At 49.2% G+C, this 20,742-nt stretch overlaps 1 protein-coding gene across 1 annotated transcript in view; it reads left to right on the forward strand.

Annotated features, from left to right (window-relative positions):
* Positions 1 to 20,742, forward strand: part of LOC118209136 (Down syndrome cell adhesion molecule-like protein 1 homolog) — a 37,854-nt gene that overhangs the window by 4,968 nt on the left and 12,144 nt on the right. Inside the window, exons 7-11 of the mRNA XM_035384295.1 lie at positions 2,620 to 2,766; positions 6,591 to 6,746; positions 14,135 to 14,274; positions 15,635 to 15,682; positions 19,750 to 19,903. Of these exons, the coding sequence (XP_035240186.1) occupies positions 2,620 to 2,766; positions 6,591 to 6,746; positions 14,135 to 14,274; positions 15,635 to 15,682; positions 19,750 to 19,903 (645 nt within the window). The remainder of the gene's footprint in view (positions 1 to 2,619; positions 2,767 to 6,590; positions 6,747 to 14,134; positions 14,275 to 15,634; positions 15,683 to 19,749; positions 19,904 to 20,742) is intronic.

Here is a 20,742-nt window from a genome sequence, read left to right on the forward strand (position 1 = left end):
GAAGAAAAAGGAGAGAGAGAGAATATAAATGAAAGGCGAGAGGCAAGAGGGACAAGAGATTGATTGAAGGGAGGGAGGAACGAAAGTAAATTATCCGAGCGCGCTATTTTAAGAGCCGTTCGGTCTTTATGGCCACACCTGAAAAAAAACCCCCCTGCGGGCCCCCAGGGTGCCCCTGCGCTGGACACGGGCGAAATCTCTCGGCCCGGACGTGTGACCGCGTAGTGCAGCGCCGGCGCTTCCCTGGCTCGGCCCGAGCGCGCGCGGCGCGGCGTGGAAGCAAGCTTGTTGTCATTTGATTTATTTCTTGCTTTCCGCTCTATTTTGGCAGGAAGGCTTGTGTACAAGAACAACAATAGGTGCCGAGACTCAGAAAAATCCCCAAACAGTTAAACTGCCAGAACCTTCCGAGGGGCTGCCATCTTTGTCTCTCTGTCCTCTCTCTTTCTTTTTTTTCTTTTTTTAATTGATCCATCTGGGCTATGTGCTTCAGATTCACATGCGTATCCAAATATAAACGCACAGAAACACGTCAAATGCACACGGTCTCACGCGCATACACACACACACACACACGCACGCACGGTTCAAAACAAAAATATGGAGGGAATTCATCTCTCTTTCCAGCACTCATCTCCCTCCTCATCCCTCATTCTTTAATTAGCACTCTCATTAGACTGTCACAGAAAGGGGGAAAGAGGGAGCAAGAGAAAACCCCATTCCTGTCATAAAAAAGCCTATACCCTCCACCCCTACCCCCTCCACCCCTATCCCCTCCTCCCTACCCCCTCCACCCCTACCCCCTTTTCTCTACCCACTCCACACCCCCCCGTTCTCTCTCTTCTCCCTTTTATTCCCTTCGTTTTTTCCCTGCTCTCTCTCTCCATCTCTCTCTCTCTCTCTCAATCTCTTTTTCCCGTTTTAGCTTCTCACTCGGTGCTCGACGTCCTTTCATCATTCCCGCTATTCTCCCGGGGAATCCCTCGCTGGAGTTCTCCCGGTGCATTTTTCCCCCCACCGTACCGTACCGTACCGCACCGCACCTCGCATTTGGATATGCGCGAAAAAAACCGGGTGGAGGTCCACGGCGGCCATCGCTGTCACCTGCTGCTCAGGCTACCGCCGCGGCGGCCATGATATTGATGAAGGATAATAATAATAATGATGACAATAAGCCGCTCTGGAGGAATAATAATAATTAGCCTGTCTCCGGGGGACCCTGGTTTTTTTTTTGTTTTTTGGTTTTTTTTTGTTTTGTTTTGTTTTGTTTTTTTCTCTCGCTTCCTCTCGCAGCGTAATTGCCGGCAGCTGAAGGCATTGTCTCTCCCGGCTCCCTCTTTTCATCTTTCTATTTTCCCTTTCCCTCGCTCCCAACTTCCCACTCCTCGCCTCCTCCTCCTCCTCCTCCTCCTCTGCCTGCTTTCGGCTCCCACCCTTCCACCCCCCCCCCCCCCCGCCCCCCACCCATTCCAAAATCCACCTTTCATTTCATTTCTCTCTCTCTCTCCCTCGCCTCTCCCCATCTCCCACAACCTGGCTCATGTATAGCGCACCCACATCCCTCCCTCCCTCTCTCCCTCCCTCCCTCTCTCTCTCTCTCCCTCTCTCCCTCTCTGAAGGTGTAAACAGTAATGAATGAGTAGTTATTGTAGCTGGGCGGTAATGTTGTTTCCTAAAAGGCAGTTAGCGTAAAGGCTGTCTTGGGGTGGTGGGATCGGGGGGTGGGGGTGGGGGTGTGGGGGGGGTTGTGTTGGAGAGTGGAGCCGGGCCCTACGGCCTCTTCCACAAATACCATCATTTCTCTTCCTCTCAGTCTCTCTCTCTCTCTCTCTCTCCCCCTCTCTCTCTCTCTCTCTCTCTCTCCCCCTCTCCCCCTCTCTCTCTCTCTCCCCCTCCTCATCTCGCTCCCTCTCTGCCCACTCCAGCTAGGGCTCCTACGTTCTGCGGTGAGGACACCTCCAGTCTGTTTTTTTTCTTTTCCCCACTATCTCTCCCTCTCTCTCTCTCTGTTTATTCTTCTGTTTGTTCATCCCATCCTTCCTCTTTTCCCTCCATTCCTCTGTGCGAGCGTTCCAGCTTGGCTGGGATTATTTGCCGTTGTTATTTGCGCAGTCGAATCCAAATCTGGATTGTGAGTTCAGCGGAGTCCGCGGCAAACTCAGAGTGCAAATCAGATTAAATCAAAGGCAGCAGCAGTGCATTATGGGTAGCGAGACAATAACCAATGAAAAATGCTGTGGAAAGGTTGCATAGCCGCAGAGGCTGGGCTATGTAAGTAGTTGTGTATGTCTGGGAGTACTAGATCACATCTGGTCACATCTGGCTTTGTCTCGTCAGGGTTGGGTGGGTTTAAATCCCGTAGCTGTCTTCAGTATGTGGCCTATAGTATGTCATAGGCTCGTAAGTTTGCTTAGTGACAGCTGACTGTACAGCGCTGTAGCTTGAATACCCAACATGACTGTCACATCTTAAGTTCTTACGGACCTCTCAATATTAGCAGCAGTATTCGGATGTGAGAGTCAGTTTGGATCACGTGCAGCATTGTAGCCACAGCTGTGAATGTTGAAGTCACGCCTCTCTCTCACACCCCCCCCCCACCACACCCCCTCCCCCCCGCAGTGCCCAGCCAGCCGCCCCAGAATGTGCGCGCCATCACCGTCACCTCCGACGAGGCGGTGATCACATGGTCCGAGCCGCCGAGGATGACGCTGAACGGCGTCCTGAAGGGCTACCGCGTGGTGTTCTGGTCCCTCTTCCCTGATGGAGGTGGGTGCTGCTGGGGCCAGACACGGGGGCCGACTCACAGTAATTATGACTACTACCATTACTACACCCCCCCTTTAACTCACACTGTCCAACCCTGCCCAAACCCAATACCCCTAAACCTTAAACCTGCCTTACACACTACCCTCCCTTACACCTACCCTACACACTACCCTCCCTTACACCTACCCTACACACTACCCTCCCTTTAACTCACACTGTCCAACCCTGCCCAAACCCTGCCCAAACCTAATACCCCTAAACCTTAAACCTGCCATACACACTACCCTCCCTAAAACCTACCATACACACTACCTTCCCTTACACCTACCCTACACACTACCCTCCCTTAAACCTACCCTACACACTACCCCCCCTTTAACTCACACTGTCCAACCCTGCCCAAACCCAATACCCCTAAACCTTAAACCTGCCTTACACACTACCCCCCCTTTAACTCACACTGTCCAACCCTGCCCAAACCCAGTACCCCTAAACCTTAAACCTGCCATACACACTACCCTCCCTAAAACCTACCATACACACTACCTTCCCTTACACCTACCTTACACACTACCTTACCTTACACCTACCCTACACACTACCCCCCCTTTAACTCACACTGTCCAACCCTGCCCAAACCCAATACCCCTAAACCTTAAACCTGCCTTGCACACTACCCTCCCTTACACCTACCCTACACACTACCCTCCCTTAAACCTACCCTACACACTACCCTCCCTTAAACCTACCCTACACACTACCCTCCCTTAAACCTACCCTACACACTACCCTCCCTTAAACTTATCTTAAACACTGTCCTTCCCTGCCCAAACCCAATACCCCTAAACCTTAAACCTACCCTACACACTACCCTCCCTTAAACTTACCTTAGACACTGTCCAACCCTGCCCAAACCTAATACCCCTAAACCTTAAACCTACCCTACACACTACCCTCCCTTAAACCTACCCTACACACTACCTTCCCTAAAACCTACCATACACACTACCTTCCCTTACACTTACCCTACACACTACCCTCCCTTAAACTTACCTTAGGCACTGTCCAACCCTGCACAAACCTTATACCCCCTAAACATTCTTACCCACTACCCACCCTTAAACTTAACTTATACACTGTCCAGCCCTGTACAAACCATATACCCCCTAAACCTTAAACCTACCTACACACAACCTTCCCTTACACTTACCTTAGACCCTAAACCTTTTAAATTTAGAAGATTCTGATCTTCAAGAGACCACCACAATGCATTGAGATGTAGGCTATAAAATTGGGACACTTTTAATATCTATTGAAGGATTACGTATTGTAAGTGCCAAATTTGGGGAAAATATAGCCTATACGAAAGGATTTACACATTGTAAGGGGATTATTCTACAGGAATAGTGGTATTTGGAAATGCCTTTAAATCCATTTAAATTTTGTCACTCAAAACTTGGGGTACAATATTAATCAACCTTTTAACTTCCACACAAATGCCAGCTTACTGTATTAACATTATTTTTATGCATTCACTCAAAGAATGCTTGCACCATCCTTTTTGTCACTGGTGTTACTTGTACCCTACATGACATTAAAGGCTTTTGCACAGATAGGCAAAAAATAATGATGCAGGATGCAGGAAAAACCCTACACATTACCCTCCCTAAAACCTGCCTTACACACTACCCTCCCTTAAACTTACCCTACACACTACCCTCCCTTAAACTTACCCTACACACTACCCTCCCTTAAACCTACCCTACACACTACCCTCCCTTAAACCTACCCTACACACTACCCTCCCTTAAACCTACCCTACACACTACCCTCCCTTAAACCTACCCTACACACTACCCTCCCTTAAACTTACCCTACACACTACCCTCCCTTAAACCTACCTTGCACACTACCCTCCCTTAAACCTACCTTGCACACTACCCTCCCTTACACCTACCCTACACACTACCCTCCCTTAAACCTACCCTACACACTACCCTCCCTTAAACCTACCCTACACACTACCCTCCCTTAAACCTACCCTACACACTACCCTCCCTTAAACCTACCCTACACACTACCCTCCCTTAAACCTACCCTACACACTACCCTCCCTTAAACTTACCCTACACACTACCCTCCCTTAAACCTACCTTGCACACTACCCTCCCTTAAACCTACCTTGCACACTACCTTCCCTTACACCTACCCTACACACTACCCTCCCTTAAACCTACCCTACACACTACCTTCCCTTACACCTACCCTACACACTACCCTCCCTTAAACCTACCCTACACACTACCCTCCCTTACACCTACCCTACACACTACCCTCCCTTAAACTTACCCTACACACTACCCTCCCTTAAACCTACCCTACACACTACCCTCCCTTACACCTACCCTACACACTACCCTCCCTTAAACTTACCCTATACATTACCTTCCCTAAAACTTACCCTACACACTACCCTCCCTCAAACTTACCTTACACACTAACCTCCCTTATTGTTATTGATATACGTCTCAATAATATTTTTGATTGGCCCAGGCATTGTTTGTTTGCTATGAAAAATATTGCAGATATTTGGAAAAGTATGTTTTAAACTGGTAAACCTGGCAGCTTTACAATTATATACATGAATTTCAGTTTTTATATTGTGCTGATAGCCTAATTCTTTCCTTGAGTGCACCAATCTGAAGTTACATGTTCCACTGGAAATAGATCAGAATAAAAATAATATTAAACATAATTATTTGGTGAATAATGGTAAATATGCATATGTGTACTGTCTGTTTTGGAGTTAAGCATGTTTTCTTGGATTATACTTCAGGCCCCCAAATGCCCAATACCAGCCAATGTAAAGCCAGTAGGTAATATAAATATCTAACATATCCATAATTTCACACGGAAACTATTTGGGCCAGTCAAAAATATTTCAAAAAATGTTCAAACTGTGCCTTTAACATAGCGCCCCTCCAAACCTTATATTAGGCCTTGTGCCCTCAAACCCTCTCCTTGCTGGAAAAGCCCCTTCCTTCAACCCACTATCCTCCTGTCTGTGTGGTTTTGTGTGTTACAGTCGATGTACAAGAGGCAGTGTCTACTATATGTGTGTTTCAGTGCAAGAGTATGCAATGTGTGTGTATGTATGTATGTATGTATGTATGTGTGTATAGGCTTATGTGTGTGTGTGTGTGTAGGCTTATGTGTGTGTGGTTAAATAAACAGCTCTTTCCCTTCTTGACCCTTTGCGTAGGTGACTGACTCCAGTGAACACATTGCGTGTTTCAGTCTATTGCATCTCCTTGCATATCTGTGTATGTGTCACTGTTTGCTCCACGGTACAGCGCTCTCTGTGAGCCAGTCTTCTCTCTCTTTCTGTCTCTCTCTCTCTCTCGCTCTCCCCTCCTCTCTCTTACTCTGCCTCTTCTCCCTCCCTCTCTCGTGCTTGTGCAGTGCTACAGTTTTTCAGAATGTAAATTTGACATTGTGCAGAAGTGCTCAAATGAAGACTGACAAATTTTATCTCTCGTTTTCCTACTTTCCCCCTCACTGTCGTTCCCTCCCTCCTTTCCTCCCACCTTCTTTCTCTCTTTCTCGGTCTTGATCCTTGCTTCTCCCGTCTTCTGCATTTCACAATCCATCTCTTCTTCTATCCCATTGTTTCTCTCTGTCTCTCTCTCTGTCTCGTTCATCCTCCCCACTCCGTCTCTGTTTCTCTCTTCTCCACTCTCTCTCTCTCATTCATCCTCCCTCTGTTTCTCTCCTCTCCTCTCCTCTCCTCCCTCTCTCTCTCTCTCTCCTCTGCTGTCTCTCAGAATGGGGGGAGATGCAGAACATCACCACCTCCAGGGAGCAGGTGGAGCTGAAGGGTCTGGAGAAGTTCACTAACTACAGTGTGCAGGTGCTGGCGTACACGCAGGCCGGGGACGGCGTGCGCAGCAACGTGCTCTATATCCAGACCAGAGAGGACCGTGAGTGCAGCTCTACCGCACACACGCTGACTATACACACACACGCAGCTCTACCGCACACACGCTGACTATACACACACACGCTACCGCACACACGCTGACTATACACACACACGCTACCGCACACACTACCTTACACACACTGACTATACACACACACAGCTCTACTGCACACACGCTGACTATACACACACGCAGTCCTACCGCGCACACGCTACCGCACACACACTGACCATACACACACACACAGCTCTACTGCACACACACTGACTATACACACACACGCAGCCCTACCGCACGCACACTGACTATACACACACACGCTACCGCACACACACTGACCATACACACACACGCAGCTCTACCACACACATACTACTGCACACACACTGACTATACACACACACGCAGCTCTACCGCACACACACTGACCATACACACACACGCAGCCCTACCGCACGCACACTGACTATACACACACACGCTACCGCACACACACTGACCATACACACACACGCTACCGCACACACACTACCGCACACACGCTGACTATACACACACACGCTACCGCACACACACTGACCATACACACACACACGCAGCTCTACCGCACACATACTACTGCACACACACTGACTATACACACACACGCAGCCCTACCGCACACACACTGACCATACACACACACGCAGCCCTACCGCACGCACACTGACTATACACACACACGCTACCGCACACACACTGACCATACACACACACGCTACCGCACACACACTACCGCACACACGCTGACTATACACACACACGCTACCGCACACACACTGACCATACACACACACACGCAGCTCTACCGCACACATACTACTGCACACACACTGACTATACACACACACGCAGCCCTACCGCACACACACTGACTATACACACACACGCAGCTCTACCGCACACACACTGACCATACACACGCGCAGCTCTACCGCACACACACTGACTATACACACACACACAGCTCTACCGCACACACGCTGACTATACACACACACACACAGCTCTACCGCACACACACTGACTATACACACACACACACAGCTCTACCGCACACACGCTGACTATACAGACACGCAGCTCTACCGCACACACACTACTGCACACACACACGCAGCCCTACCGCACACACACTGACTATACACACACACACAGCTCTACCGCACACACGCTGACTATACACACACACGCAGCCCTACCGCACGCACACTGACCATACACACACACACAGCTCTACCGCACACACACTACTGCACACACACTGACTATACACACACACACAGCTCTACCGCACACACACTACTGCACACACACACACAGCTCTACCGCACACACGCTACCGCACACAAACTGACCATACACACACACACAGCTCTACCGCACACATACTACTGCACACACACTGACTATACACACACACGCAGCCCTACCGCACACACGCTACCGCACACACACTGACCATACACACACACACGCAGCTCTACCGCACACACGCTACTGCACACACACTGACCATACACACACACACGCAGCTCTACCGCACACATACTACTGCACACATACTGACCATACACACACACACACACACACACACACACACTACTGTACACACAATGACCATACACACACACACACACACACACTACTGTACACACAATGACCATACACACACACACACACACACACACTAATGTACACATACTGACTGTACACACACATGCACATACACGCTCACATACACACACACACGCACACTCTTGTAATACACACACACACTCACAATACACACACACATGCATACACACTGTACACTCAAAATACACACACACGTGCATACACTCCATACACACACACACTCACACACAATACACGCACTCATAATACACACACACACACAAAGTTTATATATTTGCAGTACATACTGTATATACATGTATTTACACTCACAATACACACACATGCAATACACACACAAATTTAAATGTGTACATATTTCCAGTACATACTGTATATACATGTATAAACATAACATTGTACACTACATACATGCACACATGCATGTACGCACACAAAAACTGAACCGTTAATCCAGTGAAGCACTGTGTGGCCTACATCTGTATGTCTTATGAATAAATAATCATGCAAATAGCACACAGGAATAAAGTACACAAAAGGGTACTATAAGTGTGTATCGGGGAACAAGATGCAGAATGTACACCGTGTATAATCATAATCATAACACATGCATGCACATGCACACAGCGCACACAGAGACACAGACACACACTCAGACACACACACACACACACACACACACACACACAGGACAGAAGGTTAGTCTGGCAGTGCTCTGTGTTCTGAGGAGCAGGTCCTTTGTACAAAAGCCTCTTGCTGGAGGCCAGACAGAGTGAGGAGGGGGAATGGAGGGGGGTAGTAGACTGGGAGAGGAGGGCGGGGTGGGGGGGGGGTTATCGGTCAGACTCCTGATTAAAGCTTATTTGGAGGCTGAGGCACCATTACCAGTGTTAATGACAATTAAGAAGCTTTGGCCAAAGGCTTGGGTGGGGGATGGGGGGGGGGGCGTCTTGCCCAGCTTAGAACCTCACACAAGGAGAGGGATTCATTCCTCATGGATTAGAGGGGATTAATTTTGTGCTTACACCATTCGGGTCAGGATTACAACTGTATCTCTGCCTCTCATCCTCCCTCAGGGGTGGGGAGGGAGGGGGGACACAGCTGGGGTTCTGGAGATGGAGGGAGAGGGGGAGGAAGATGAAGAACAAGGGATGGAGGGAGGAAGAGTAAGTCGGTTGGACTGACTGAGGCAGCAGGAGGATGGCAAGAGGAATAGAGATGGGGAAAATGAAGGAGGGATGGAGGTCAAAACAATGGAGTATTGTATAGCCAGGATATTTCCATCTCTCCCTCTCTCCCTTACCCATTTTCTCTCTCTTGTGTCAGAGAGGCTGAATGTTACTGTGTCAGTGATGTTAGATGTCAGTGTGTCCAGAGGCAACAGGCGCTCTCTCAAAATCTCTCTTTCTCTTTTTCACTCTCTCTCTCTTTCTCTCTCTCACTGTCTCCTTCCCTCCCTCTGCCCCCCCGGGCCTTGGCAGCATATGGAGCAGTGATTGGAGTTGAATTGTTCAAGCACACCCCCAACCTCTCTCCCCCCCCACCCCCCACCCCATCCAGCCCCAGGGCCTCCATGCTCCTGGGCCTGCCTGATGTTTCTCTTTAGTTTGTGTGTGTGTGTGTGTGTGTGTGTGTGTGTGTGTGTGTTTGTGTATGTATGTGTGTGTGTGCGTATGTGTGTGTTTGTTTGTATGCACTTGTGCACTCAGGCAAACTGGGGCTACAATGGAGCTCTCTTCTTAGTTACTGATAATAAGGGCATTTGAGTACTGTGACATCACAAAGCACAGCCTAACCAGTACTGTGACATCACAAAGCTCATATCAGCCTAACCAGTAGTGTGACATCACAATGCATGTCTTAGCCTAACAGCGCTGTGAAATCACAAAGCACAGCCTTACCACAGCACTGACACTGGCAGAAATGCATTTACATGTACTGCAAGTGCACAAATGCACACAATGCAATTTGCAATAGTGCTATGAACTAACTGCACATTTTAGCCCGTTTATTTCAATGAAACTTAGATATAAGCAGCTTGGAGTGCTACAGGTTGATAAAGTTCTAGTCCCCTTTCCCACATCTGGATGTTCTTTAAAATCTAGGATATAGCTCTGTGCTGTGCAGTGCAACACAGTGTCAATAGATTGCCGCACGGTTGGATACACAGCACTAACACAGGCTCTCCCGATGGAGTCTGACCCCCTCTGGAGGACCCAGTGTCTGTTCTGTTCCTGTGCGAGGGGGTAAATATGGATCAGATACCCTCTGCCCCCTGTCTGGAAGCAGGTGCGGGCGCGGAGATTACCCCAGTGCCCAGATTAAAACACAATAATGATGATGGTGTGTTTCTCTCTAAGCCCCAGCTTGCCCTCCATTCTCTCTCTCCATCCACCCCTCCCTCCCAGCGTCCAGATTGCAGCGTTATCTCTCTTATAATAACGATGATGATGATGAAAACATTTAGTCCGTGGGTCAGGATTAATTGGGGGGCAGGGGGAAGCCTGTCCCGACCCTGTCTCCCCCAACACGAGACAGGAGGCTGGGGGCAAGGCTTGGGGGGGGGGGGGGGTTGTCATAGAGGCCACCACACCCCCAATTCAGATGGGAAGTTTATTGTATTCTGGAGTTAATAGGTCACAGAAGGGGGCGGGGGGGCTGGGGGTTGGCATCATTTCCACACAAGTGGCCAAGTGTGTGGTACCCCCATTTACACCCAACCTGTAGATCTCACTCAGTTCATGTTGCTTAAAAATTATGGTTGCTCAACATTAAGGATAACACTAGCTGTAGCTGTTGTAACCAATCAAGTTATTTTTCCGTAATAACTTGTCTGCTGTCTTGTTGTATCACTTTATAACAATTTGATTTGAGAGCTAGTGTACCCTTGTGCACTCAAACCCAAGTGCACACAAAATTAGTTTTCCAATAGTCTGCATTAACTCTCAGTGTGCTCATTGTACTGTTATCATTGAAATACCGAGAAATAGGTGACGCTTGTTTTTACATATTAATCAGTCCTATAGCCAATTTGCGTTAAGTGTTTACACAAGGATGCAGCTGTCCACCAGACCTGTACATTTGAGCCTGTCATGTCCAGGGCCTTATTTGCTGTGCTAAAATGGTGCCTCGTGTTTGGGAGTAGTGGATGGGGGCTAGAGAACGGGCACAATCAGCCCGGGACGGGTTGGGTGAAGGAGAGGTCATTCTGTGAAGCTATCGACCTGCACCAGTCACTGTGAAATGGACAGTACATCTGGGGGTTAATCTGAGAGAGAGGAGGTCAGTAGCAGAGTTTAAATACACCGAGTGTAGAGCGCGGGCCGCCGTGTCTGAAGGAACATATGTCACTGACACCCCTCCCCTCCCCGTTTCCATGGCGCTTACTCCGCAGAGCTTCTTAAATTAAGGGCTAAGCCACAAACAGCCCTGCTCACTTTAACACTTCTTTAAGTCGCCAAGACACTCACGCTCACGGGCATACAAACAAGCTCATATACTCTAAATATACACACACACACACAGTTTCTCATTAATCAACATACACACACACACACACACACACACACACACACACAGTTTCTCATTAATCGACATACACACACAGTTCCACAGTAATGAGAGCACACATAGTTCCTCATTATAACACACACACACACAAACACACACACACAATTCCACACTTACCCAGGCATATGCGCAGATTCACATCAGTTATCAATCACGCATTTGTTTATACCCATCTCACTTATTTATCCATCCTCATAGACACAAGTGCACATGCTCGCTCAGGCTCTCTCTCTCTCACACACACACAGACAGTCACACACACACACACACACACACACGCTCACACATACATATTAACTGGGACTCTTGGGTTGTTCAAGTCCAGACATGACAGATTGCGACAGACACTCTATATTGTAGGCAAAATGATGAGCTTGGTTGGGCTGAATGGCCTGTTCTCTACATTCTCATGTTCTTACAAGAATACCCTCAATCAGCTCCCTTTCGAACACAGAAACACAAACTCACTCACGCATACGCTGCAGTACATACAAATGCACTTAGAGACATTCATTCAGTTAAGTCATGCCTCTCTGCCGGACCATGCCCACATGCAAGAGCACAGGTGGGGATAGAGTCCTCATACTGACTGCCTGACACACAGACACACTCATACTGACTGCCTGACACACAGACACACTCATACTGACTGCCTGACACACAGACACACTCATACTGACTGCCTGACACACAGACACACTCATACTGACTGCCTGACAAACAGACACACTCTTACTGACTGCCTGACACACAGACACACTCATACTGACTGCCTGACAAACAGACACACTCATACTGACTGCCTGACACACAGACACACTCATACTGACTGCCTGACACACAGACACACTCATACGGACTGCCTGACACACAGACACACTCATACTGACTGCCTGACACACAGACACACTCATACTGACTGCCTGACACACAGACACACTCATACTGACTGCCTGACACACAGACACACTCATACTGACTGCCTGACAAACAGACACACTCTTACTGACTGCCTGACACACAGACACACTCACGCCCAGACACACTCATACTGACTGCCTGACACACAGACACACTCATACTGACTGCCTGACACACAGACACACTCATACTGACTGCCTGACACACAGACACACTCATACTGACTGCCTGACAAACAGACACACTCATACTGACTGCCTGACACACAGACACACTCATACTGACTGCCTGATGCACAGACACACTCATACTGACTGCCTGACATACAGACACACTCATACTGACTGCCTGACACACAGACACACTCATACTGACTGCCTGACACACAAACACACTCATACTGACTGCCTGACACACAGACACACTCATACTGACTGCCTGACACACAGACACACTCATACTGACTGCCTGACACACAGACACACTCATACTGACTGCCTGACACACAGACACACTCATACTGACTGCCTGACGCACAGACACACTCATACTGACTGCCTGACACACAGACACACTCATACTGACTGCCTGACACACAGACACACTCATACTGACTGCCTGACACACAGACACACTCATACTGACCGCCTGACGCACAGACACACTCATACTGACTGCCTGACACACAGACACACTCATACTGACTGCCTGACACACAGACACATTCACGCCCAGACACACTCATACTGACTGCCTGACGCACAGACACACTCATACTGACTGCCTGACACACAGACACACTCACACAGAGACACACTCATACTGACTGCCTGACACACAGACACACTCATACTGACTGCCTGACACACAGACACACTCATACTGACTGCCTGACACACAGACACACTCATACTGACTGCCTGACACACAGACACACTCATACTGACTGCCTGACACACAGACACACTCATACTGACTGCCTGACACACAGACACACTCATACTGACTGCCTGACACACAGACACACTCATACTGACTGCCTGACACACAGAAAATCCCGTTGGGGCTTAAACCAGATTTACCGGCCCGGAATGTCACCTGGAGAAGGACAGTGAGACCTGGGGTTGGTTTGGGGGGGGGGGGGGGGGGGGGGGGGGGGGCGGGGGGCGGGGGTGAAAGCAGTGTTATAACAAGGTCCCTCGCTCCCTGTCTCTCAGACCCGGGTCCTCCAGCAGGGATCAAGGCCGTCCCCTCCTCTGCCAGCAGTGTGGTGGTGTCCTGGCTACCCCCCAATAAGCCCAATGGTATCATCCGCAAGTACACCATCTACTGCTCTAGCCCTGGGTCCGGACAACCGGTAAGTGCCAAGTGGGGGGGTACACTGCAAGAGGCACGAGTGAGTGTATGGTGATAGAGAGTGGAAGAGAATGGGAGGAAAATTTGGGGGGGGGGAGGCTAGATTAGTGTGGACACATTTTTGCAATATCAGGCATACAAGGACCGACATATTGTAGCTTTTCTTGATAGTTCACACACATTTCGTGGGACTAGACCTATACTTAATTTCTCCAAAGTATAAACACGTCAATTGCTTTGGTAAAACTTCTGACATCTCTGTCGAAATCTATGTCGAAATAATGTACTCTCCTTTGAAAATGACATTTTGTTCCCAAATCCACGCACCCAAACATCAGCTGAACAGACTTTACTTTCATTTATTACACACAGATGTAATAAAAAAGCATGAAAATCATATACAGTACTGGGGACAATAAAAAACAAACAAACAAACAGAAAATAAGAGAAGAAATCATTCAGGTGACTTGTGTCTTGGTCAGGCCACAGACTTTCATCAACTTCACAAGCAAAGCTCACCCTGGCCAGGGGGGGTGAATCCCATGTCTCTGTCAGCATGTCCCCACATAACCCCCCCCCCCCCAGGTGCTAGAAACAGGCGCACGGTGTGGGGGGGGCGCAGTCGTACACCTTCCGCCACCGAGCTGAGGACACAAAAACTCCTCCTGTTGTGTTTCGGAAAGGTGAAAATGGAGGGAGATGAAGAGATTTAAAAAAAACGTTGCTTTTCATCGAACCGGGTGCCGGACCAGAGCGGTCCAGTAAAAACGCACGATGACCCAAATGACAGCGCGTGTGGACTGCACCGGCCTACTGTGCGCTCACTGCTCAGGTGGGGGCGAGGCCACTGTGGAAAGCATCAAAGGGAAGCGAGGAGGTGCGCAGTGCTGGAACGAACTCAGTGGGGACTTCAGTTATCACATGAACGTGTCACATGTTCATATGGTGAATGAGGCCTGCCCGGGTCCTAATGGCTGCGCAGAGAGTGATACTTCTCCCCCCCCCACGGTGGCCGGGGGCTCCAAGAGCACGGCGGCCACTCCTGTTTCTCCCTCATCTCCTCTGCTCTGCTCAGATCGCACCCAGGCTCATCAATAAAAATGTACTTGTGTTGAACGGGGCTCGTATCTAGTTCAAACACACTCTGAGAGAAAGAGAAAAGGAGGGGCGTACCTTCTTGAGTCCGGTTCCTCCCAGGGTTACTTCCTGTTTGCCATCCAGGGAGTTTTTCCTTGCCGGTGGCTTGAGTTGCGGGGGTGTAGGCTGGGGTGTACTGTGAAGCGCTCTGTGAAGTGAAAAAGGTCACGGGTTCGAATCCCGGGCCAGGGCTCTGTTTACATGTTCTCCCCATGTCTGCCTAGGTTTCCTCTGGGCACTCCGGTTTCCTCCCACAGTCCAAAGACATGCAGGTTAGGCTAATTGAAAATTAAATTAAATTAGGTGTGAGTGTGTGAGTGAATGGTTTGTGGGCCCTGTGATTGATTGGCGACCTGGCCAGGATATATTACTGCCTCTTTCCCAATGCATGCTGGGATAGGCTCCGGCCCCCCTTGCGACCCTAACCTGGAATACACGGGTTAGATAATGGATGGTTGGGTGGAGGGATGGATGGAATTGCCATAGTATCAGGAATAGATCTCCTCCAGTGAATATAGTGATGTACAATGGCATTTTGAAACGACTGCAAAGGGTCTTTGCCAGAGATCAAATGCTTAAAGTCCTATTCCACAGGAAACTGCACTAGCCACTGCTCCAATAAGCCTTTAGATTAAGCAGGTACTTACAGCTGTTGCCATACATTGGTGAGAATTACAGTATACAGTAATAAAATAATGGTTTAACTTGTGTTAGAGTACTTACTTTCATGTATTGGCAACACAGTTCTTTCAGTCAAAGGGAATGTGGTATATTTGCTTTTTCCCAGCTCAGATTATTTTCAGTTCTTTTATTTGTGCCAAAGGTATGCTTTCTGGTTAAATAATTAAAACAACTGGTGTTTGTCCTGTTAAGGTGAGTGGTGAGTGCATTCATATGATAACTGGAGTTTAGTATTTTGAATGGTAGTGTTTTCCATGCAAACACAAGAGATTTTTTTTTCTGGAGTCTGTGCCTAATGAGGACAATTGTGTGACAATTGTATGTTTTAGAAAAGGGCAAAATGAGACTGAAATTTGTGTGAAAACACAAAGAGATTGTCATTCTCTTTTAACATTAACCTTTTGCTCATTGGGTCCATAAGACCTGTTCCAAGCAAACGTTGAGAGCAGCTACTGCGTGTGCGTGTGTGTCTGTCTGTGTGTCTGTGCGTGCATGTGTGTCTGTGTGTGTGTGTGTGTGTGTGTGCATGCATGCGTGCATGTGTGTGTTTGTGTGTGCGTGCGTGCGTGCGTTTGTGTGTGTGTGTGTGTGTGTGTGTGTGCATGCCAGTGAGAGTGCACCGATTTTTGCATGTGTGATTGTGTGTATGTATATATGTGTTGCATATATTTGAGTGTCTGTGTGTATCTCTGAGTGTGTGTGCAGTGTGTGAGTGTGTGTGTGTCAGTGTTTGCATGCGTGCTTGTTTGTGCATGCATATGTGAGTGTCCGTGTATATCTACAGGCGTGTGTGTGTGTGTGTGCGTGCACGTATCTGTGAGTGTGCTGTCAGCTCATTTCCTGCCCTCCCTGATGAACAGATGAGGTTGTCCTAGCAACGTGATGAGACGCAGATATGCAAACGAGCTGGGGAGAGAGAGGAGGCTCACACACACACAGCACTGCACCAGGAGCTCATTTTCATGCGCACGCACACGCACACACTGCAAACAGTCCATCTCCCAGAGCACACACGGACACACACACACACACAAAACCTACCCTGTGCTACACGCACACGCACACGCACACACATACGCAGACAACAACAACCTGTACTCGCTCACGGACGCACAAACACACACACAGGCTCCCTCATTCACAAATCAGTCTCTCTCCCTCTCTTCCCCGCGCCGCTCGCAAGCAGAGCAGGGGATGATTACCATGTAAATGAGAGAGAACGGAGGGAGGGAGGGAGGGAGAGGAGGAGGAGGAGGAGGGAGAGGAGGAGGGGGGGTCAGACACAGAGCGGGGAGTGCTTTTGTTCCTCTTTTCATTATCTCCCGCTATCGCTCCCCGGATCACCGCTATCTCCACGCCGGAGGAATATTTTAATATCCGTTACACTGCCACACACTCTCCCGCTCCGCCCCATCCTCCACCCGTCCCCACCCGCGCGCAGAGCGCAGAGCGCACGAGAGACGGAGAGAGAGAGAGAGAGAGAGAGAGCTGCCAGCGAGAAGGAAGGAAGGAACGACGGGAGCTAGGGGAAGGCCAGGAGAATTTGGTGAAGAGAGGGGGGGGTGGGGGGACTGTGATAGAAGGAAATGAAGAAGGGATGCAGGAGAGAGGGGAGATGGATAGCATGGTGGAAAATGGATGAGTTACCGTTGTGATATTTAAGGAGAGATCGAGGGACAGACTGAAAGAAAGGGTGACAGAGAGGGGAAGAGAGGAAGAGGAGGTACAGGGGTAATACAGGAGGGAAAAAGAAAAGGATGGATGTTGGAAAGAGGAGATGGTGGGAGTGAGTGTGAATGGTTCTGAATGGATGAATGGGCAGTGGAGAGATAGAAGAGAGAGGCAGGAGTGGCTCTCCCAGTTAGAGCTCACCGGCCAGCCAGAGATCCACATTCACTTTCCCTGACCAACAGCAGTGTGTGTGTTTCTGTGTGTGTGTATATGTGCGTCTTTCTGTGTGTGTGTGTCAGTATGTGTGTGAGTGTGTGTGTGTGTGTGTAGCTTACGCTCATCTCCCAGCAGTACCGTGGGAGCAGAGGAGACGAAAGCCGCAGTGACAGCTGTGGTGGCTGGGGGGCAGTGTGGAGCCAGTGAAGTGCCTGTCCCATGCGGGGTGGGGGGTGTGGGGGTGTGGGAGAGCTCCCGGCTCACTCCTCTAATGGCGAGGGAGAGGCGTGAGAGGGACCGGGGGGCGCGCGGGCGGGCTGGCGGTGACGAGGATGCGTCTGGACTCCCGGCACACGGTCGGGTTAAAGAGACCGCGATTACGGGAGCGGAGCGGGCGTCAAACCGCCCGGTCACATGAGCAGCGCGTCTGCACGTCAGTCACCCGGGCGCCCCAGACCGCCGCGGGAACGCGGCTATCCGCTGATCTCCACCGCTGATCTCCGCCGCTGATCTCCGCCGCTGATCTCTGCCGCTGATCTCTGCCGCTGATCTCTGCCCGTTTAGCCGCGCCTGATTGTGAGCGATGTCTTTCATTTGCAGATAACTCCTGCTGTAGGCGTCGCCTCTACCCCCCGCCCCCCCCCCCCAATCTCCGACGTCCATTTCGTTAGCCTCTCCTCGTGTCTCTCTCCGTCCCCCTGCGTTCTTTCTTGGCGCTTCCGCTCCTTTTCTTAGCTATTCCGTCATTCTCAGGCACGTGGAAACTGTGGAATACACACGGCTGCCCGAAGTGTGATTTGGAGAACAGAGTTTGCTTCTCAAAAGGTTGCTAGTGTTTGGAGCAGTGGGTAGATGCTACAGGATAGAAATTGAAGTTCTCGGTTTACATTTTTGTTTGGATTACGACATTAGTACTTACATAGTACAGTAATAATAATATGATGCAGGATGCAGTGTGAAAAACAAGAATGCAGTAATTAGAAGCGACAAGCAAATTTGTAAAATTGAGTCATGCAATATTCACAGGTTAAGAGCAGAAGATAAAATATGGGTCGCTATGAAAAGGTCAGACTGGAAGTGAGTTTTCAGCGCTGACTTAAAGGCCCTGCTGGAGTCGGAAGCCCTTGCGTGATCTGTGAGATCATTCCAGAGGTGCAGACAGGGAGTAGATGAGCGTACCGAGCCTGTCCTAGGAACAGAAGGCTCGATCCCTCGCTGCACGCGTCCTGGGCACCTGTTCTGGGAACACGGAGCAGTCTGGAATCGCCTGGCCCGGGTGTTCCAGAGGGACCGTAGATGGAGATTAAATCAGACAGATAAACGGGGGGCCGGCGCTATTTAAATCCTATAAAGCGGGAGGCGAATCCCAAAATCAATTCTGCAATGAACCCGGGTAGCCAACGCGAACTGGTCGGAGCGGGGTATGGCGTGCGTATTTTGGGGGGGGGGATTTAGTCGCGACCCCGGCAGCGCTGCTTTCAGTAAGCCGCAGCTTGTCGAGGGAGTCGGCCTTGGCATGGTCAAGCCGGGAAAAGGTGAAGGTATGAATGAGTTTCTCTGCATCTGACGAGTTCAGTAAGGGGCCTCAATCTGGAAGTGTTCTTTAGTTAGAATACGGTTTGCAGGTGTGTTTGATATGGTCAGTGAAGGTCAGGGAGTTCACACCTACTGTAGGGTAGGGTGATTATTTGATAGGTTGTGTCAGAGGAGGATAGTTACGTTGGCATGCAGTGACATCATGAGTAACGCCACTGTGCCCCTCCCCTCTCAGGCGCCCAGCGAGTACGAGGCCAATCCCGAGCTGCTCTTCTACCGGATCACCCACCTCAACCGCGGCCAGCAGTACCTCATCTGGGCGGCCGCCGTCACCACCGCCGGCCGCGGCAACATCAGCGAGAAGGTGACCGTGGAGCCTGCTGGGAAGGGTGAGTCTGAGTCAGTCCTCCGGATTTATTAAGTCACAAGTATGCAACATCCAATCTAATCTGAAGACAAAAGTTAGCTGCCTTAAAAAAGGTAATGTTACAAACATAGACAGGTTCCACTCACAAAATACATGACTGAAAAGCGAATACCAAACCACAGCTTATTTCTCCCATGTTGTCCCAAGAAAACCAAGATCAAGGTACCAAAAACCAAAAGACAGCCAAATATTCCAGAAAGCCAGGAATTAAAATGTAAAAATGATGAGCTGTAAGACAAAAACATTCAAACCTGTGAACACCAAACACCAAAATGACACCAGACCCAGACGCAATGTCCACCACAACAGATGCTACCTGGCTCATGTTAAGCACCCAGAAACTGTTTATAAAGTAAAGGAAGGCCCACATCTTCTGTCGTTGCAAGGGGGAACACACCCCCTTCTCCTGGCACATGCATACTTAATGAATAGCTGTGCATGGCTGTGCTAATTGGGTGAGGTGTGGAAGGGTGCAGGTGTGGAAGAGGGTTCAGACAAGGACTGTGTTATCTGAAATTTACATATTTAAATTGCCTGATGCTGTTGGAAGCAGGGGCTCTGCACTATGATATTATTTTCAAAAGATTCAATGTTTTAGCCTGAGACCAAACATGAATATGTTAGGAGGTAATCCATTTCAGCTATTGAATACCCCTAAAAAACACAGAAGTTTACTTCTGCTTCTAATAATAGAGGTGATATTTGTAGACAAATAATTATTAAATCCAGCCAGTTGTAATCTCCACCTTCAGGCAAAATATTTTCCATGTAACAAAATCGCATCGTGTTAGTTTCCGCTTG

The sequence above is a fragment of the Anguilla anguilla genome, chromosome 12, assembly GCF_013347855.1.
Source record: "Anguilla anguilla isolate fAngAng1 chromosome 12, fAngAng1.pri, whole genome shotgun sequence".
Lineage (NCBI taxonomy): Eukaryota > Metazoa > Chordata > Actinopteri > Anguilliformes > Anguillidae > Anguilla > Anguilla anguilla.